We start from the raw sequence: 22,822 nt of genomic DNA, 5'->3' as shown, positions 1-22,822 counted from the left end.
ACGGGGGGTGGGAATCACTAATGGCAGGGCACGGGGGGTGGGAATCACTAATGGCAGGGCACGAGGGTGGGAATCACTAATGGCAGGGCACGGGGTGGGAATCACTAATGGCAGGGCACGGGGGGTGGGAATCACTAATGGCAGGGCACGGGGGGTGGGAATCACTAATGGCAGGGCACGGGGTGGGAATCACTAATGGCAGGGCACGGGGGGTGGGAATCACTAATGGCAGGGCACGAGGGTGGGAATCACTAATGGCAGGGCGCGGGGGTGGGAATCACTAATGGCAGGGCGCGGGGGGTGGGAATAACTAATGGCAGGGCACGGGGTGGGAATCACTAATGGCAGGGCATGGGGTGGGAATCACTAATGGCAGGGCACGGGGTGGGAATCACTAATGGCAGGGCACGGGGGGTGGGAATCACTAATGGCAGGGCACGGGGTGGGAATCACTAATGGCAGGGCACGGGGGGTGGGAATCACTAATGGCAGGGCACGAGGGTGGGAATCACTAATGTCAGGGCACGGGGGGTGGGAATCACTAATGGCAGGGCACGAGGGTGGGAATCACTAATGGCAGGGCGCGGGGTGGGAATCACTAATGGCAGGGCGCGGGGGGTGGGAATCACTAATGGCAGGGCGCGGGGGGTGGGAATCACTAATGGCAGGGCGCGGGGGGTGGGAATCACTAATGGCAGGGCGCGGGGGGTTGGGAATCACTAATGGCAGGGTACAGGGGGTGGGAATCACTAATGGCAGGGCGCGGGAGGTGGGAATCACTAATGGCAGGGCGCGGGGGGTGGGAATCACTAATGGCAGGGCGCGGGGGGTGGGAATCACTAATGGCAGGGCGCGGGGGTGGGAATCACTAATCGCAGGGCGCGGGGGGTGGGAATCACTAATGGCAGGGCACGAGGGTGGGAATCACTAATGGCAGGCACGGGGTGGGAATCACTAATGGCAGGGCACGAGGGTGGGAATCACTAATGGCAGGGCACGGGGTGGGAATCACTAATGGCAGGGCACGGGGGTGGGAATCACTAATGGCAGGGCACGAAGGTGGGAATCACTAATGGCAGGGCACGGGGTGGGAATCACTAATGGCAGGGCACGGGGGGTGGGAATCACTAATGGCAGGGCGCGGGGGGTGGGAATCACTAATGGCAGGGCACGGGGGTGGGAATCACTAATGGCAGGGCACGAGGGGTGGGAATCACTAATGGCAGGGCACATGGGTGGGAATCACTAATGGCAGGCACGGGGTGGGAATCACTAATGGCAGGGCACGGGGTGGGAATCACTAATGGCAGGGCACGGGGGGTGGGAATCACTAATGGCAGGGCACAAGGGTGGGAATCACTAATGGCAGGGCACGGGGGGTGGGAATCACTAATGGCAGGGCACGAGGGTGGGAATCACTAATGGCAGGGCGCGGGGGGTGGGAATCACTAATGGCAGGGCGCGGGGGGTGGGAATCACTAATGGCAAGGCGCGGGGGGTGGGAATCACTAATGGCAGGGCGCGGGGGTGGGAATCACTAATCGCAGGGCGCGGGGGGTGGGAATCACTAATGGCAGGGCGCGGGGGTTGGGAATCACGAATGGCAGGGCACGGGGGGTGGGAATCACTAATGGCAGGGCACGAGGGTGGGAATCACTAATGGCAGGGCACGGGGTGGGAATCACTAATGGCAGGGCACGAGGGTGGGAATCACTAATGGCAGGGCACGGGGTGGGAATCACTAATGGCAGGGCACGGGGGTGGGAATCACTAATGGCAGGGCACGAAGGTGGGAATCACTAATGGCAGGGCACGGGGTGGGAATCACTAATGGCAGGGCACGGGGGGTGGGAATCACTAATGGCAGGGCACGAGGGTGGGAATCAATAATGGCAGGGCGCGGGGGTGGGAATCACTAATGGCAGGGCGCGGGGGGTGGGAATCACTAATGGCAGGGCACGGGGGTGGGAATCACTAATGGCAGGGCGTGGGGGGTGGGAATCACTAATGGCAGGGCGCGGGGGGTGGGAATCACTAATGGCAGGGCACGGGGGTGGGAATCACTAATGGCAGGGCACGGGGGGTGGGAATCACTAATGGCAGGGCACATGGGTGGGAATCACTAATGGCAGGCACGGGGTGGGAATCACTAATGGCAGGGCACGGGGTGGGAATCACTAATGGCAGGGCACGGGGGGTGGGAATCACTAATGGCAGGGCACGAGGGTGGGAATCACTAATGGCAGGGCACGGTGGGTGGGAATCACTAATGGCAGGGCACGAGGGTGGGAATCACTAATGGCAGGGCGCGGGAGGTGGGAATCACTAATGGCAGGGCACGAGGGTGGGAATCACTAATGGCAGGGCGCGGGGGTGGGAATCACTAATGGCAGGGCGCGGGGGGTGGGAATCACTAATGGCAGGGCACGGGGGTGGGAATCACTAATGGCAGGGCACGGGGGGTGCGAATCACTAATGGCAGGGCACATGGGTGGGAATCACTAATGGCAGGCACGGGGTGGGAATCACTAATGGCAGGGCACGGGGTGGGAATCACTAATGGCAGGGCACGGGGGTGGGAATCACTAATGGCAGGGCGCGGGGGGTGGGAATCACTAATGGCAGGACGCGGGATGATTTCCCACCACTGCACATGCCTAATATAACATCCCCTTGTAACCACTGAGGGAAACGGGAGCCTGACCTTGGCGGTCATGTCACCATGATGCTAAAGGCTCAAGGCTACTTGACTCTAGAGCCTGCGATGATGCTCCCCAACCCCTATATTAATGTATTTATATCCATAATAAATAAACACAAAGAAAGATCTGGAGGTTCAAATGCCGCGGCTTTTATTAAATGCAACATAACATGATAAGTGCCAACCCTGCCAGAGACCAATGTACTCAAACCATGGCCCACAACACGCCCCAAGCTGGGAACCACACAGGCCCGGTCACTTAACCAATTTATCGTCAGCTTCGAGAATGGGCCCCAGGAACCCAGGAAGCACAATGAGCACTGGTCAATAACAGCCACCATCAGGCTTAACCGTACCACAGAGCCTGTCACGCCTGTATGCCCGCAGACCTGGCAAGACCCCAGAACTGAGGTGGGAAGGGTATTACCACACACTCACAGCAGTGGGAGCGAGCCCGGAGTGTGGTATGGCGTTGCTGGGCCTGTTGAAAGATAGTTAGTGATACTTGCAACGCCTTGGTGGTATAACGTAAGAATAGTGGTGTGCGTGCGCCAGAGTCCAGGGATCCAGAAGTCAGAATAGTCGAGTTCGTAAGCCAAGTCCAGGGGTTACAGAGGTCAGCAAGGTAGAGTTCATAAACAAGGTTCAAGGGCAACAGAGAGCAGGGTAGTCCAGGACGAGCAGAGGTCAAACCAGGGAAATCCAGAGATAAACAGGAGCAGGAACAGGCTGGAACACAGAGAGAGCAAAGCATAGGACTGCACACACAGGGATAACAGAAGCTATGCCGAGCAATGATAGAAAGGACAGACAGGGTTATAAAGGAGGGGACACCAATAGGTGAGAGAGGAGGAGCAGAGGGTGAAGTGGGAGACAGCAAGGATAGGTGAGGAGGAGAAGAGGAGGAAACAGGGGAACCAGTAAGGGACATCACCTGCAGGGCATGGGAGGAGGAGTCAGGAGACTGAAAACCCCTAGAAGAGAAGCGTGTGCGCGCACCCTCTGTAATCTGAGAGTGCGCGCGCACAGGCTGCGTCACGAGGTGCGCGGAGCGCCGCAGGGGCACCTGCAGAGGGGAATGGAGGAACGGAAGGAACGGCCGCCGGAGGTAAGGACATGGGAGCAGATACCGGGGGGCCTGAGAGTGGGGAGCGCCGCAGCAGGGGCTCGGGGACCGCGCGAGTGCGCGAGTCTTGCGGGGCGCGCGCCGTGGTAACGGAACGGCATCAGAGGCTGCCGGAGAGGGACAAGTGTGGCTAAAAGAAGGGAGTCTGGCAGAGGAAGGGACAGAGAGGATAGGTGAGCGTGTGACATCAGGGGCACATGAAGGGAAAGGAATCCCCTGAACCGTCACAGAGCCCCATCTAGCAAGATTATCCTACACTTACCCACAACAGCTGCCACCCACTGGGCTATTTAACGTCCCTTAAACTATCCCCGTACCGCCAGACCCACTAAAACCCTTTCCAGACACTCTTGAATGTTAATGTTAAATAAATCCAGGCCTGTGTCAGGCAGATATACCCTGTTTGTCAGAAACAATCCGTCAAAATTAGGATGACAAACCACCCAGCCACTGTTAGGCCTCGGTCCCGCTGCGCTCGTTGGCGCGGGCGGCCATGTCGTGAGTTTCCCACCAGCAGGGGAATCCTCGCGAGCCGGTCCCGGTCCCCCCTGGCGGCACAGCTGACTACACGCTGTGGCGCGTCAGCCGCTAGGAGACACAAGAGAATGGTGTTTCCTAGCGTTGACGCGTCACGTGGTGTGGCTGTGAGCCAATGGGGAGGGGAGGCTTCGGGTGGAGGAGAGGCTTCGGGGAGCGGGGAGGAGTGTAGAGTGAAAGCAGGTGAGTGCCTGTCTGTGTGTGTGTCTGAGTGCGTGCCTGCCTGTCTGTGTGTGTATGTGTGTGCCTGAGTGCCTGCCTCTGTCTGTGTGTGTGTGTGTGTATGAGTGCGTGAGTGCCTGCCTCTGTCTGTGTGTGTGTGTGTGTGTGTGTGTGTGTGTGTGTGTGTGTGTGTGTGTGTGTGTGTGTGTGTGTGTGTGTGTGTGTGTGTGTGTGTGTGTGTGTGTGTGTGTGTGTGTGTGTATGAGTGCCTGCGTGTGTATGTTTAAACTTACCCTCAGCAGCTCCAGCTCCAGCCCGAGTCCGTGGAGGGAGGGGGGGGAGAGTAGCGGGTCCCTCCGCTCAAGCCACGCCCCCCCTCCCTGTCATGCCTCCCACTCCCGCCCACCTCCCGCTCCGGCTCCCGCTCCCTACAGACCGCATATCGCGGTCTGTGTATCTCAGCGCACCGCCTGTCTGCAGTGCGGGTGCGCTGACTCTGGGAGCGGGGCCTTAGCCTTAGAAGAGCCAGGGAATCAGTAGTCCAAGGGGACTTGGCTACAGTAATAATATAGCACAGTAATATACAAATATTGTAACAATGGTATTGCTGGAGCCGCATGTGTTAGACTTGTATTAGGGGTAAGCTTAACTCTACCGCAACGCTCAACCATGGAGCTATTCATAACTGGAACCTGACTCTGCATTTAAGGCTGCGTCCATGCTCACGGAGTGCTTGCGAGCACGAGCGCATGCTGCGCAATGAGTTCAATTGCACTGATAAGAACGACTATGGTGAGCGCGCGCATGCACGTGCTCGCCGGCAAGAGCACTGCGTGCGGAGACAAACTTTTTTTGTCTTCCACGCGCGATGGCCGAGTCTTGTGAGCGGTTCGCACAATGAGGATGAACCAACTCCGTGACATCACGGCCACGCCCCCAAAACACTCAGAAACAAGCCTAGCTGCCAGATAGGAATCACCTCTACTGCAAGCAAGCGCAACATCATGGTGCTCCGTCTCCCGCTCGCTAGCAGGAAGCATGGACTCTCCTTAAGCACTCTTACTCCGCTCTAAGGACTTTCTTTCCAAGACCTCACAGACATTTAACCTCTGCTCTGAGGCAGCCAAGCTTAGTGGCTGCATAGTTTAAATCTCCCGCATCACGTGACCTGGACATTTAAACTTTGCGGCGATACCGGCACCCCATACCCGGGCCTCTAATTCGGGAAGGAGTTTGTCCCGGGGCTGAAATCCATGCGGTTCAGCTCCGGAGACCCCCTGCTTCAATACTGTGTTATTAAAATTAAATAAGCACAGCGTGATCGCCTGTAAGAGCTGTGCACGGAGACGTAGCTCTCTCTTGCAGCTCTCACAGACTGCGTGAAGATCACAGCGGTAGGACTTAGAAAGAAGCTGAGATAAGGACACTGCTTTCCTGAGCGGTATGGCATTTTTCTACCTCACGGTTTGTGACTTGCAATAACTCTTTCTAAATACCATGTTAACACAAACGTCAGACCGTGAGGTAGGTGATGCAAAAACGTTCGATTCGGCAGTAATTTTATAGCAGCTACTAGAATGAGACCAATAATCTTGTTGTGGCAAAAAGGTATTGACGAACATTGCAACTACACATTTAGAGATAAAACAGCGTGTCCTGGAAATTCATTACAAATACCCTTTTAAATGAATTTTATTGTAGATTTTTCTAATTTTTCAATACAATAAAATGTAAAGAATACTGATTGCAGGGTTACCCTACATTTTCAGCAAGTTTATACAGTGATGACAATTGCAGTGGTCACAGGAGTGTCAGTACAATAAAAGGATTTAGGGATGATACTGCAAATAAAAACAATATTTTATATGAAAATGTTTATCCTTTCAATTATGGTTATAATGCACAACATACAGTATAATCTGCCAAATCCATAGCCATATGAGTAGGAAATGTTAGAATCTCCTGTATAATATTTCTGATTTATTGATAGACCTCAAACTATGTGTATATTTTTATATTAAAATGTGTATTACAGTATTTAATATTTTTATGTTAATGCGTTTGTTTTGAAACATATGTCCCCCTAACATTGATCCGAAGTGATATTTTATCATGCCAATTACCAAAAATGTATCCAATTCATAATCTGTGAAATAAGCTTCTCGTGAACAGCATTGTATACACAAATCAAATGTTTTTGGTGTTGCCCAAGGTATTGCCCAATTTCAATAGCCACACAACTGCAGAGTGTTTACACTGAACAACTCAGTGCGAGAATATTTTAAAAATGTAGACTACGCTTACGTAAATAACAAATGAATGCTGAACCTGCCAGTTTTTCCAATACAAGCTCTGACCAGGAACTCTGCATCCACTCTGCATCCACTCTGCATCCACTCTGCATCCACTCTGCATCCTGCATCCACTCTGTATCCTGCATCCACTCTGCATCCACTCTGCATCCACTCTGCAACATTCAGGCACAGAATCCAAATTGTACCACCCATCATCAACAGTTTATTTGTTGCTGTCGTCTCATGACTTGGTGCTTTTACTGTCCTGACTTATTTCCCAGGCCAGTTCCTCATATTTAATTATAAAAAAATAAAAAAAACATAAATATATCTAATTATTTTTAAACTGTTTTCATACTACTCTGTATTGTACTGCCTGATGAATGGCTCTCTAAAATCTCAGTGGCTGGGAGGCTTACAAATGTAACTTGATGAGGAGTACAGCTTCATTCAGTTTATTATAATCAAACTTTGATGGTCACCAATAACTCTGGGGGTGGTCCCGAGACAACTGAAATTTGTTTCAGGCGGATCTCACCTGCAGCCTCAGGGCTTTTGTGTGACAGTCAGCAGATCAGTCAAAGTGGTTGATTTGGGAGATGCTGCTTTTAAGACACTAACACGTTTATTTTATTTCTTAAAGCAGCAATACAGGTTAACTTAAAAAAATATATGTACTGCACCGACACACTTTATTCAAGCAAATACCCAGTATGTACCTGGCAGATACCCGGCGCCGCTCCTCACCTCTGACAAGCCCCGTTGCGTTTGCCTTCCCAGCCTGGGTTCATGCCTGGCTGACGGGCGGCTGATCTGTTAAATGATAATGATTAGGATTTACTGCTGCGGCCGAGTTTATTCGAGCATTTGCCCGTTCTCGGCCGCAGCAGTAGCCTGGCGCGCGCCGGAGGGTGCCGGGCGCGCGCCGAAGCAGCGGAAGAGCGCCCTCCGATCGATCGATCCATCCTCCCGCTGCCGGGTCCGCCGGGTCCCCCGGAACCCCCTGCCGCCGTCCCCCACATCGCGGGACACCAGGGCTCCCTCGGGGAGCCCTGGACGCGCGTGCAGGGGGCGCAGGCTCCCGATGACGCGTGACCGCGCATCGGTGACGCGCGGCACGCCGAAGGGCGGCCACTAGCAAGCCGGGAAATCTCCCGGCTTGTGGAACCAGCCGCACTGCAATAAAGTGTGTCGGTAGTGTAATAGGCTGCAATGCTTCGCGTGTCTACCAGATGGCATAAATTCATGAATTGTAATGCAGAATATATATATATATACTGTGCAGTATTGCAGCCAGCGGGAATAAAATGCTTCAATCCCTGCCTGGAAAATACCTCAATGCACTCGGGCAGAAAACAGTCACAAACCTCAATACACCCGGGTATACCCGAATTCGTGGGACTAGCCGAGCTCGAATAAAGTGTGTCGCCAGTGTAACAGTGTTTCCCAAATCCTCTGGGAGATTTGGCCATCACATGGTGTATGGTGCATACCTGCTGGCTTACAGTAAATCTGAGTCTCCGCCGATGTTGGGGAGAACAGGACAGGTTTCTGGGGTACATTACCATTGTCTATTCCTGGGTACACAGCGCCTCCATCTACTGCAGGCTCCAGATGTATGGAGGCAATCTCCCACAGAAGAACATACTCCTCTCCCCCCAGAAAGATTACACACTAGGCAGGAGGTATAGATAACTGGAACAGGTTTATTGCTGACACAGTATCACAGGCTACTGCCCAATACAGTTCACTGCAAGTCTCCAACTTCAGGATGGTCCCTGGACCTCTACTCCGGGCCAAGGGCACCTGAAGCAGTCCTTACTATTCCCTGCCCCTCTAGCAGGTAATCACTCAATTCCCCGGAGGCTATGGAATCCTGGGCCTGCCAGTGCCCAGCAGCCCGGTTGTGACACCATGTCTCTCTCAATGGTAGAGACCAACTAACTATAATTGAGGATGCAACCCCCTTAAGCACAGCAGGGGGTGGGTACCAGGTCTGAACCCAGGACAACCTCAGACCTGATCCCACCTCCTCCCCTGTCACTCAAGAGTACTGCCTTGAGTTGGGAAAACCCGTGATTGATCCCAACACCGCCTGTTGTTACCAGGACTGATATGTCAAAACAGGGTAGAATAGTAGCCAGACCCAGCCATGGCTACATATATATGTGGCCATGTCCCCTTGGTCCCCCTTACCTCCAAATGCATAGCGAAGCTGGGAGGAGGCTGCAGTGGCACTGCAGGGCGCGAGTGCTGCCGACAGGGTGTGCGCACACACCGTGAAGAGTAGGGAGCTGCGGGCGGTCGGAGGAACGATCGGGTCGCTGGAGTTTTGCGGTGGTACTGGGCAGAGGGCATCACCATATTGAAGAGGTTCGCGCATGCACGATAGAGCCTTGCACATGCGCAGTGCTTGTGGAGTTGCGGCACCCATTAGAAGTAGGCACCGCAGGGGAACTACAGTTCCCAGCAGCCTTAGGGGCTGCAGGTGACATGGCGTGCAAGAACCAATAGGGCTTCTCGAACCCCCTGCTGCAAGAAAGATACATTTGGCGCACTAAGTAGCCGCACGTCAGTCGGGGCTGGGACAAGGAGAGGGTAGGGTGTGTGCAAGTCCAGAGGAGCCCTTAGGCCCCAGCTAGGCCCCGACTCCCCTAAGCTTGTGGTTTCTGCAGGGACAGGCCCAGTAGATAGGGACACTGCCCCTATACTGCCAAGTGTGACGGTCACAGCCAGGATGCGACGGCGAACTGGCAACCCGGTGGTCTGGACCAGATAACCCACAGATAAGAGACTCTCTTCGTGGTGGGACTCTCCAGCTAGACACCACCCCAAGTGGAGGCGGACTCATCGCTGACAACGACGGTGTGGGACCAGACGGCCCCTTTATTTTCAGTCGGCGCTACCGGGTGCTGGAGTACCCGGCAGGTATCACACCTACACCTACAAGTGCACCAACTTTAACACGGGTTGTGGGCAGCGCTGTCACACACACTTTGGGTGGGTTGACTCTTGTGGACACCAGGGTGGTTGGGTGCCCAGGGGCACCTCAGTACTTTTGGGAAATATCCCATCCAAGTGTGGATACTGTGTTGGAGGGCACTGTGGGGTTACAGCCATGCGTGGCCTATTTGGTGTGGATGGTATATTGTTCTTCCTTGTTTGATATGCATGTAGTAAATTGTTATCTATGTCATTGTGTGTGTTATTGCATTGGGTCCTGGAACAGGGTTATCCAACATAGTGTGAGCCACAGGTAACACACCACACACACAGTAGCCACCATATCTCCCATACAAAAAGGAGATACTGGCGCACAGCCAAGAGTGGGTCCCAAACAAGTTGAATTTAAAAATTATGTTTTATTAATCCATCTAAAAAAGTAGAGACACACACCCTCCTACGTGATTCGTGTTACAAAAACTTTATCAAGTATCTCCCATAGGCTGGGGAAAACTGTGCTACATATATATAGTTTTTATTACAGGATTGAAGCAGAGGGTCTCTGGAGCTGAACCCTGTTAATTTCAATTTGGAGGACCCGCTGCTTCCAGAGATGTTACCTCTGTAGTGGTGCCGGTATCTCTGCAAGCAGACAAACTGTGTTCCTTAATCTAATGGTGGCGTTTAAATGTTCCGTGTCACGTGGGACAATAGAAAGCCCTGATGTCATCTAGTACGGCTTCCTATTGACCAACGTGACCTGAACCTTTAAACTCCACAGCGATATCGGCACCCATACGGAGGTAAGTATCTCTGGACGCTGAAATTAATGGGTTCAGCTCCGGAGATCCTTTGCTTCAAACCTGTAATTTAAAAATATATATATTAATAATAATATTTATTTTTTGTTATCTCATACTACTGCGTTAAGTATTTATTAATATATTTCTTAAAGTCGTTGATGTAAAAGTCGTCTAGTACAGCAGGCATAAACTTATAGTTGTCCATTTTAAAATGGATAAGATGCAAAAGGTTACACTGTGAGTGCTCATTTGCATGTCATATCCCAGAATCCCTTTCTGCAGTTGAATCATTGTATGCTGAGTGATTTTGAGGAAAGGCAGGGTTGTGTACCTGTCTGAGACATATGAATGTGCTCATAATGGGTATTTTAAGATAATATATTGATGATCTGAGTATATATGGTGCTCCTCCATATAATTATTAACATTAAAGAGATGCGTAAAAGAAACCCTGCTGTAATTACTCTAGGTGCTACCATTATTGAGATACTTCTTATTAAACCAGACAATATCCAAAACATAAATTAGATCACTGTTATGGATTCATTGTTAAAGTGTCCGAGGATTGAAAATAAATTATATTATCTTCTGTTATCTAATATTTCAGTTCCTCTAGGGTTAAAGGTCATCAATTTTTAAAGATGGCCACTGAGATCTTCTTTCTAAGTTCTTGTGGTGATGTTAGCAGTAGTGGTGTGTTTATATATGTGTCTTTGCAAACTCGCAGTTATTATTTGTTAGTAAATCAAGGTACTATTTGTAGTAAGTGACCATGCAGGGAAGTTATATACATACACATTAGACATTAGATATAATTCCAAGACCGGTAGCTGAGGAGGAGACAGCATGTCTGATTAGTTCTACATGTCTACGTTTGTTTTTAATTTTTTTTACATGATTCAGTATGCATATGAGGGTCATAGATTTTAGTTAACCAATTCACATGAATGCAGAATCCTCCGCTATTGGATTAATATATACTGTATGAAGCGCAGTAAAATTGGTATTTTAGCTATTCCTATACTGCTTTTGCAAATTCCTCTACAATCCTATCAATATGTTTGAGGGGATAGTCTCGTTAAAATGATGTTTTAATAATGACCAACTATGGGCTATAAAACCGAAAGGGATGATCATCAGATATTTGTTCTCTGCAGAGTATTTGTGCATATAGACATTAAACTGTGTTGCATATAAATCTTTGTTTTGAATTTCACCAACAACAAAAAACTGATTACATCTTTGTTTGAATGCAGAGCCGCTTATCTGTGCAGTTTTGCAGATTTGTCTTCTGCTTCTATACAATACACAAGGTGAAGATGCTGTTTTTTCTTTTCGCCCATTGGGGTCAGGCTAGCACTAGGAAGATTGAATGAGTGAGAATAATTTGTTCAGTGCATGGTTTTCATAGCTACAGTATAGTGGCCCTGGAAATTCCTTCATATTTGACATCTTCTGGCAGCTTCTGGCATTTTTTTCATACATTTTTTTTGAACAAGGGCTGAAGCTGTGATCTTTTAATTCAATAAAGGGCAGAGAGATGCCTGAAGCAGCCCTCTAAAATAAAATTAATGGGGCCCATGCTATAAGCGTTCACTAAAAAAATCGCCGGGCCATTTAAATCGTCTTGAACAGTTTTAAGAAAGCCTCGATTACCTGTGATAGCAAAATTCCCAAAACGGGCGAGTAGCCGGCGACGTGATGATCACATATCTGAAAAGAGCTCACCCGGCGATTTCTTTCAGCTGCAGAGATAGCAGCTCAGAGAGAGCCGCCTCGCCCTGTGCAAATCTCGCCCGAAATTAATGGTTTTTAATAAAAAAATTATTACTTGTGTACAGTACGTGAGCAGGGGGTCTCCGGAGCAGAACCGCATTTATTTCAGGTCCGGGGACCCCCTGCTTCCCGAGATATAGGCCCCGTTTTGGCCTGTATCTTCTATGTATTTTATTCCCATGGTCATGTGACGCGGGCCATTAAATGCATAGGAGATACCAGCACCCCATAGCGGGGTCTGTATCTCGGTAAGCAGGGGGTTCCCAGACCTCAAATCAATGCAATTCTGCTCCGGAGACCCCCTGCTCATACACTAGTCATAAAATGTATATTAAAACAGCTGCTACCCACAATGAACATTAAAAACACAACATTACTAATACCCACCTCCTCTACCCCCACATGATTGATACCAGAGGCCGGTATCACCCTGCAGGTGTCTGTGGCCCTCGGGTGGTCCTGCGGGTGTCTGGGGGTCCTCAGGTGGTCCCCGTGGCTGTTTGTTGGCCCTCGGGTGGACCACACGGCTGTCTGTGGGCCCCCAAGTGGTCCCTGTGGGTGTCCGGGTTCCTCAGGCAGTCCCAACAGGTGTCTGTGGGCCCTCGGGTGTTCCCCACGGGTGTCTGGGGTTCCTCAGGTTGTCACACGGGTGTCTGTGGGTCCTCGGGTGGTTCCAGCGGGTGTTCTGGGGTCCTCAGGTGGTCCCCTTGGCCTGCGGTACCAATCCAGTGGCAACATTTTTTTTGCTAACTTTTAAATAAATGCACCCCCCTCCCCAACACATACAGTCCAGTAATGGGCAAAATAACTTATCCAGACATGGATAATAGCTAATTTGCCGATTATTAAATAAAACATTAGCCAGCCAGCATAAATAAAGTAAATAAAACTTACTACTTACCCTGCCATCATGAAGGGCATCCTCATCTGCATACTCCAGGTTCATGTCCTCCGTTGCCAGAAAGAATACAAAAAAATACAATCTAATAGCCCCTAACCCCTTAATCACCATAGCGGTTAATAACCGCTATAGTTATTAAGGGGTTAACCCACCCTCCCCTACAACCCACCTGGGAGGCCCAACCACCCACCCTCTACGCATTGATTGGCATAGTGGTACATCATTCCCATTTAATATGGGCATGATAAGCCACTATAGCAGTCAATGATCACCCTAATCAAAAAGCATGAAGCCCAAAAATATACAATAATGAAAGATATACAAAGGCACCTAAACACCCCAATTCAAGAAATAAAAGCACTAGTCAATCAATTAAATAAAAGCACTAACCAACAAAACAATTAATTCATTTTAAACACTAGCCAACAAAACAATTCATGAATTTAAACCTATAGCCAACAAATCAATTAATTAATAAAACCCCTAGGCAACATATCAATTAAAACCAGTAGCCAACAAAATAAATAATTAAATAAAAATGCTAAACAATTGAAAAATGAAATAAAAACAAGCCATCCAAATTACAAACAATTTAAGCCAAACATAGATATCTATACATATATATTTAGGCACTGTACCATGTATAAGTTTCACTGGATGTGCACTGAGCTCTGTCTGTGTTTCATGTTCTGTCTCTGGTTTTAAATATATATTGCCATGCTCAGTAGCACTCCTCTGTGACACTTATATGCTTATATATATGTTGTGGTTAATTTGGGGATTTAATATGAGCTTGCAGGTGTCCTGTATGTTTTACAATTCTTGTTCAGCTGGTCTTAGCTGATTGGAAGGTGGCGCTTCCTATCTTGTTGAAGCTCACCCCTCCCACATTTAAATGGTTAAAAGCTCACTCCATAGCATCTCCCACTCTCTGGGGAACTTGCTTGCTTGCAGTATGATTGTGACAAATCTAATACAGAGTGCTTTTCCTAGTAATGTACAGGTTAATAAAAGCTTCAATCAGACTTAGAACTATGCAACTAATTTTGACAGATTTATTATAAATCATTCTTCCTGGTAACACAAAGGTTATTAAGAATTTATATTAGTGTTAGGGACCCTTGAGATGTGGTCTGCCGTGTAGTGGCTCAGGGGCTTACAACACTTTGGCCAAAATGTTAAACTAAAAGACCATTTTATTTAATAGATATCTATACATATATATTTAGGCACTGTACCGTGTATAAGTTTCACTGGATGTGCACTGAGCTCTGTCTGTGTTTCATGTTCGGTCTCTGGTTTTAAGCCAAACATTAAACAGAAAAGGAAAAAACAACACTCAATAGAAAAAAAGCATTTGCCAAAAAATGCATTGACTGTCACTGTATTTATCTGTACCCTAAACGGGTACAGATTAATACATTATCAGTCAATGGGCAATGAAAAACCTAAAAATAAAAAAATACAATAAAAAAACCTAAAAAAAAAAACGACATTTACATACATTCAATATTTTTTCTTACCTTTAGAAGCATCTTCCCTCTGAATCCCAGTGTTTCTGCACTCTCTTACCGCGACATCATCAAAGTCAATCCAACATATCCACCTTGAAGATCTGGAACAGGTAACAAAATTCTTATATCTTCTATCACCTTCTCCTGTCTTCTTCTGTCATTAATTCTTTCTTTTCTTTAATGTTCTATCTTCTTTCTTCATCTGTCAATCCAACCCCATGGTAAGTCCCAACGGATGTCCCAAGAACGGTAAGTCCCAAGAACTCTTTGATAAAGTGCGTGTACGCACGAAACGCTTAGGAGTGTTGCACCCTCGGTTTTTTAATGCAGCTTAAATAAAGATTTCTTATCTTCATGATCTGATAATTGTTGCTGTGTGCTGGAAAAATACTTTTTGGGATATCTCTGGTCTCTGGTACGGCAGCACGCTTAAAGAGACATGCTGGGGAAGATGCAGTGAATAACTTTATGTTTTACCTAAAGGGCCAGCCCAATGAGGAGGGGGAAGGGTATACTGCACCGACACACTTTATTCGAGCAAATACCCGGTATGTACCTGGCAGATACCTGGAATGCGCCGCTACTAACCTCTGACAAGCCCCGTTGCATTTGCCTTCCCAGCCTGGGTTCATGCCTGGCTGATGGGCGGCTGATCTGTTAAATGATAATGATTAGGATTTAATAGGCTGCAATGCTTCGCGTGTCTACCAGATGGCATAAATTCATGAATTGTAATGCAGTTTATATATATATACTGTGCAGTATTGCAGCCAGCGGGAATAAAATGCTTCAATCCTTGCTGGAAAATACCTCAATGCACTCGGGCAGAAAACAGTCACAAACCTCAATACACCCGGGTATACCCGAATTCGTGGGACTAGCCAAGCTCGAATAAAGTGTGTCGCCAGTGTAGTTGTATGCCACTCTCCTTGCCCTTGTTATACTGTAGGCTTTAATGGTTTACTACCGGAATATTGAATTATGGATTCACAGACCCCATGAACTGTTTGTTCTCTGATTACTCAGAATTATTATCTACGTGGAACCTAGCACTTGAGCACTAACCCACCCTTTGTATACATTCCTTGTACATTCAATATGGCCTGATGTTGTGAAATGCCCCATTTCATTTTTACCAGTGGGGCATTTTGGGTTTAACTCAATGTTATGCCAGAATATGCCAGAGCATTTCACTATCTGCTCTCCTCTTTGAAAAACAGAAGATGGGAATCACACATGACTGTACGCAAACAAGTAGATCCCTAGGTGCAATCAATCACTTTTCTATTTGCAGTAGACCAGAACTTTAAAAATAAATAAAAAGCTTAATTAAAAAAAAAAATGAGTACTGTATCATCAATGTACTGAAAGATAACGATGTCAAATTATCAAGAAGATGGGTTTGCGTCTTTAAAAGACACAGGCAAGCTGGGTATCCGTCCTATCTTTCCCCTGGTTCTTGGCCAACAGGAGCCAATCAGTGAGCTATTTAATGGGATCTATCTCCTAAGTGATTGTACATGGGAAAAAACGCAGGTGATTTTTACTTCACGTTCTAGTTGTCCAGCAGCTTAAATGAAGCAGCTCTGTAGATGTATATCCTCTAAACTGAAACTAAACATTTATAATACCAAAATATTAAAGGATTGGCGTTCTTCACATTGGATCTGTTCGCTTAGTGATTTCTACTGGTAATTTTCAATATATTTATCACGTGTGTTGGCCCACAAAATGGTAAGTGCCTGCCTCTAATGCCACAGTGTTTCTTAAGCCTCATTTTTATTTGGGCTGAAGTGGAAGGGAGCGATGCAGAAAATTGCTGTGCAGATCCATCAAGGTTAAGCTGACAAAGGTGTAAGTTGCACTTCAGCATTTAAAACAGACCTGCCCAGTCTCACTTAATAATAAGTAATTGTTTGTTCTTGTATAGTGCTGCTAGTTTCATGTAGCGCTTTACAGAGACATTTTGCAGACAAAGTCCCTGCCCAAGTGGAGCTTACAATCTATGTTTTTGGTGCCTGAGGCACAGGGAGATAGTGACTTGCCCAGGGTCACAAGGAGACAACACTGGGAATTGAACCAGGTTCCGCTGCTTCAAACTCAATGCCAGTCAGTGTCTTTACTCACTGATCCGCTCCTTCTCTCACTCATTTAAGCTCACAAGTGTTTTAGCATCAGCATCACATAGACATCAATATCAGCGCTAAAAATCATTACTTTGCTATTAAAAGTGATTTTTTTTTAGGGTCCTGAACCCCCAATTGTAACCGATTATGGTCCATGGAAGTTAACATCTTAGATTAGACTTGTATTTGCACATCCACCATCAGAAAGAACTGTATACAGTATGCCTGTTACAGGGACTTATCCCTGTTGAAGACACTGCCTCTAAATCCAGCAAAGGAGCTGGTTAAGTGCAGCCAGGCAATTGACCAGACTTCACCTGCTTAATGAGAGCTCGGTGAAAGAGTGTCATGTGAGACACAGGAAATAGATTTTCCTCAGTACACAAGGTGCTGACAAGAGGAAAGAGGTCTTGAGTGCACCGAAAGACTGGACATTGAAAACAAGACAGAAGGGGACCAGAACTCTTTTCCTGGACAAAGGAACCAGGAACCTGCCAGATGCTGGACCCTCCAACACACCAAGACACCACTGACTTGAAGGGCCACCTGCTTTAAGGTACCGCTGAGACTTTGGGGTGGTATACTGGCAAGGGGCTTTCCCCCCATGTCTTATAGATAGGGACTGGGGAGCGAGTTAGCCCTTACACAGGGATAGGTGTTTATTGTTTTATGTATATTTTTTGTTTGCTGTGTTATTTAAAGGAACGGGCAATAAAGCCTTATATTAATTTCACCATAAAAACGGTCTCCATTTTGCATACCTCTGCACACATCTCTTACAATGCCTAGCGGGTAAGTAAAACTCCAGGCACATTTAGTAAGAATCTCTTTAGCCTCTACACAGTCTTACATTCAGAATGACGCACCATGACATTTTAGTGCCCCTCGTATCCCAGCAACACTAAGGCCGTGATCTGAAATAAAATGGCTTAACAAGTACAAAGCCAGTGTGCAGCATCGTGTCAAGCAACTCTGATTTAAAGAATGAAGAACTCGGAGCAGTGATGAAAGGCCTCTTTATGTCACCTTAGCGCATACTGCGTTTGGGGAGCGAGGGAAAATAATGAACAATCTCAAATCCTTGGCAGCTCTGAATGCCACTGTAGACAAACAGACGTTTTCGATTTATTTGAAGGTCTGAGAAAGACTCTGATGAAGCAAAGCGGAACATTAGTATGCCGATCAGGAAGGGATCGGGACCATGAATGTTAAGCCATAGCTTCAGGAAAGATACCAGCGCAGAAAGAATTCTGATACAAAAAAAAAAAAAAGTTTTTTTTCTAATGCAAAATGTACCGAATATAATTTAGAGTGAAATATTAGTAAAATAGTTATATTTGCATAATTGTGAACAGAAATTTGTATTGTATTATGTAAAGTAACTGCCAGGATAATCCTACAAATGGATATGTATTGAAATAGGAGAATATTTTTATGTCATTATGGCGCATAATTAATGAACACTAATACTGTGTCTAGAAAAACATTTTTCTTTAGTAACTTTCCATAAGCCTTGTTACATCCTATGCCGTGACTAATAGGCTTGGTTTAATATTAATATATATTTATATTAATACATATACATTTATATATTATATATTAATATTAAACCAAGCCTATTAGTCACTGCATAGGATGTAACAAGGCTTATGGAAAGTTGCTAAAGAAAAATGTATATATATATATATATATATATATATATATAAAAACCTTTTTGTATACCCCTGCCTAAGTAACAGTCTATTGGGTAGGGTAGGAGAGAGAAGTCTGTCATTGTGGGGACTGTCTCCAGGAACACTGGAGCCTGCTTTGACTGGAGGCGCTGACACCACGAAAAGAACCTGAAGGATCACCAAAAGCCTGTCCTGTTTCCCCTTACCATCGCGGACGCTTATCTCTCCTAGACCCTCACAGATAACAAGCACCACAACACCTGAGGCTTAGGCAAGATCTCCCAGGGGGAGGGGGAGTGGAAGCAGCGCTATATATAATTGAAGCAGGGATTCTCGGACCTGAACCCAATTCATTTCAGTTCTGGGGACACCCTCCTTCTGGAGATACCTACCTCTGAAGTAGGTGCTGGTAGCTGCTCTGGCTGAGCAAGCAGGGCTTTAAAGTTTAAAGCTCCCGCGTCATATGGGCCAATAGGAAGCTGCACCGATGACATCACGGCTTCCAATTTGTCTTTTTGTCTTTCAGAAGAACCAACATGGTGAACCCTGGTAGCAGACAAGAGCAGCTACCAGCACCTAATTTGCAGGTAAGTATCTCTGAAAGCAGGGGGTCCCCAGAGTCGAAATTAATGGGGTTAAGCTCTGGAGACCTCCTGATTCCCCATATACAGGCATACCCCGGTTTAAGGACACTCACTTTAAGTATTAAGTACACTCGCGAGTAATTACATATCGCTCAATAGGCAAACGGCAGCTCACGCATGCGCCTGTCAGCACGTCCTTAACAGCAATACTGGCTCCCTACCTGTACCGAAACTGTGCGCAAGCGGGGAGACTATAGAGCCTGTTACACATGCGTTATTTACATCAGTTATGTACGTATATGACGATTGCAGTACAGTACATGCATCGATAAGTGGAAAAATGGTAGTGCTTCACTTTAAGTACATTTTCGCTTTACATACATGCTCCGGTCCCATTTCGTACGTTAATGCGGGGTATGCCTGTATACATATATATATATATTTTTAATTTTGCTAAAAAATCCGCCGCTTTGGATTGCCTCTTTAACAACAAAAAAACATTTGCACCATCGTTATTTTCTTGCAGCCATTTCTTGCATTAATAACACAAATGCTCTCAACCTGATGCAAGTCCCTTTGAAAGAAACTAACTGAAACAGAAAATTCAGAAAGAAACCAAAGAAAACCCTCTCTCAATAAATATATTCAATCACTCAATCAGTGTGTTCAAAAAAATCTTGTGGACGAATTGTGACATATCTACAGTCACCTGTGTTACAATATCTCTTGCATGTTTATTTACATCTGTCTCACAAGACGTATGCACCTTGTGTTCTATACTATTTACATACATATAGTCAGCCTCGGTCAGTTACTAGTCTCACACAGAAAAAAAAGAGAATAAGAAGGTTGCTAAACTCAGTTCTCCGCCTGCCCATTTTATTAATAAAATGCCATTAAAAGAATGACGTGTCCTGCTATGTCAGTTTAATTTCCTGAGAATTGCTTTCACAGAGCTGAACAACTTTGTACTATTGTCTGTAGACTGCTTGTCACAGCGATACACAGGAATATGACTAATCTGCAGGCTTCATTCCCTCCTTCTCTAATGCTAACAAGAGATGGACTGACCCTAATCCAAATTCTAACCTTCAATGTCAGGCGTCATGTTGCAGTTAGTCATGGCCTTTGTTTTCTCCAGTCTGTCTCAGACCCTTACAAAGCGTTTGAACTTCTTCGCCCTTTATTTACCAAGCAGCATGGGTAAACAGACATTAGGGTCTACCTTGGCTGGAGAAGTTCAATGCCATCACAACAGCTACATTGCACTACAGTGCTTGGTGCTGACTAAGTGGCTGTTTGTGATACTGTCACAATGTAGCTTAAACCTATTGTTTTTACAGTACAGTACCTTCGTAACATTGCAAAGATACTCTCTTTCCGTCTCAACTATTGTAAACTTCTAATGTCCGGCCTTCCTGCCTCTCGCCTGTCTCCCATACAATCTATCCTAAACGCTGCTGCCAGAATCACTTTACTCTTTCCTAAATCTGTCTCCGCGTCTCTCCTGCTGAAATCCCTCCCCTGGCTTCCTAAACGCAGTATCACTTTAAATCCTAAGTATCCTATTAAATCCTGTGTTACTTACAAAATTCTCCTCCTCTCTTTTAAGTCTATACACTATACTTCCCCTGCTTACATCTCACTGTTCGCCTGACTCTTGCGCTCTGCTCAAGGATGTCTTCTGGTTATCCCTTCTGTATCTAAAGCCCTCTCTCGCCTTAAACTTTTGTCACTCACTGCCCTTCACCTCTGGAATGTCCTTCCCCTCAATATTTTACTGCCACCCTCTCTCTCCATCTTTAGGACCTTTCTTAAAGCACACCTCTAAGCATTTGGGCTGCTCCGCTGGCTGATTCTATACACCTCATATGCACTGGCCTAGACCCCTTGCAGAGGCACTTACTAGAACACCCTCATGTCTCTTTAAGGTCTCCCTACTTACTGTACCACTTAGATTGTAAGCTCTTCTGGGCAGGGACTCCCTTTCCTATTGTAACTGTCGTGTCTGAAGCGTTTATTCCCATTGTGTTGTAATATTGTCACGTGTATTACTGCTGTGAAGCGCTATGTACCTAGAAGGCGCTTTACAAATAACGATATACCTATATACATACATCATGAAGCCCCCACTCTGGGTCATAGGCACACCCAGAATATTAACATTTGCCATGCATGATATTGTTTTGTGTTTACTAATTGCAGTTGTTTGGCAGGGCAGTTAGGCACCTGTTATTAAATAGCTAGAATTATATAAGGTATTGAGTCACAGCTTCAGTTTCACTAGTAGCTTGGAATGACTGGTATCTTTTTATTTACACACAAATAGTGTGTGTGTGTGTGTGTGTGTGTGTGTGTGTGTGTGTGTGTGTGTGTGTGTGTGTGTGTGTGTGTGTGTGTGTGTGTGTGTGTGTGTGTGTGTGTGTGTGTGTGTGTGTGTGTGTGTGTGTGTGTTTTCAGTCAATCCATCTGTGGTATTTTAAGCCACTGTACAATTTCACAACTTTAAAAAATTAAAAAAATTATTTAAATTAATTGTATTTAATCAACTAAATGAGTCTTTCATACATTTACAGGTTTTTCTATTATGTGGAAATTTTCAAGATACTGTACTCAAATTGGTAAATATGAGTAGTATTTTAATGAACGTATTCAAATAAAAGTATACTACATTACTATGAATCAGTTAGTTATTTCAGAATGGATTAGCATAAGAAAACAATTCGATTTTAACTACAGAGTTATAATGTGGGCTTTTTTATTAGTCTTTCATCAACTTTCAAGATTTCTTTTTAAATATAGGCTTTATTTATGTTTTATTTGAGATTATTTTTGCATGCATTGAATATTTTTTACATTAGTTGTCTCTAAGATAATGTGGCTGGGCGGGAAAAAAATAATCAAGATATTTCTTCTTAGTTTATAAGCCTCTGGTCAAATATAATAAAAAAAACAGTAGGGTTTTTTTGTACTTACCATTACAGGCAGGCTGTACTTGACCCAATTGATAACTTTCTGGACAGTTCCATTGTTGCATTCCCGTGGTGCTGAGTAAACTAACATCGAAAAATAATGGCCAAAGAACAGTTAATATAAGGAACATAATCTCCACTTCTTGTAATCGCTGTCCACAGAGTACATGTCAATTATGCTTCATCACATGCAGCCCAGCACAGGGATAAGGACTGTCTGTCTGTTCCTGAGGACCTTGCACATGCAACATCTTTTAACAATACCAGATTTTTGTTTTCCTTCTGTCTTCTTATTTACAACCAATGAAGCGACCCACCTTCTCCGTATACAACCTTTCTAATTAGAAATGCTTCTCCGGGTTTGCGGTTTTTCGAAGCAAAGTATGAAATGCCAGGCACCCTGGTGGCAAATGTAACACATTCAGCAAGTGCAGCGTGTAAGGCTTGCAGCAAGTTCTGCTGTGAGTGCAGCAGCACATTGCTTCTAGATAAACCCCTTGTTAGCTCCGTTTAGTAGTGAATACCAGGGTCCTTCTTCCCCAATTACAGTCTCCTTTAAAAGCTTGTCTTGCCACACCTCCTCTTTTAGTGCCAGCTGACTGAAGCCTGTGTTTGGTCTCTTCTGTGCTGGGAACGAGAGAATGCAGACTAAGAACAAATATGCAGCCACTCGTAATACTTTTACATACTCTTTAATACGGTGTTGAGGG

At 46.2% G+C, this 22,822-nt stretch overlaps 1 protein-coding gene across 4 annotated transcripts in view; it reads right to left on the bottom strand.

The window, feature by feature from the left end:
* The window catches only part of EGF (epidermal growth factor), a 201,479-nt gene that overhangs the window by 139,199 nt on the left and 39,458 nt on the right, over positions 1-22,822 (bottom strand). For 3 of the 4 annotated variants that reach the window (XM_075617161.1, XM_075617162.1, XM_075617159.1), the window contains exon 2: positions 22,117-22,739. In XM_075617161.1, coding sequence (XP_075473276.1) covers positions 22,117-22,243 — 127 coding nt within the window. In that variant the 5' untranslated portion in view covers positions 22,244-22,739. The remainder of the gene's footprint in view (positions 1-22,116; positions 22,740-22,822) is intronic. The other variant, XM_075617160.1, reaches the window with a different exon arrangement.

This window comes from Ascaphus truei, chromosome 1, assembly GCF_040206685.1.
Source record: "Ascaphus truei isolate aAscTru1 chromosome 1, aAscTru1.hap1, whole genome shotgun sequence".
Classification (NCBI taxonomy): domain Eukaryota; kingdom Metazoa; phylum Chordata; class Amphibia; order Anura; family Ascaphidae; genus Ascaphus; species Ascaphus truei.
This window is presented reverse-complemented; position numbering and strand designations above follow the sequence as displayed.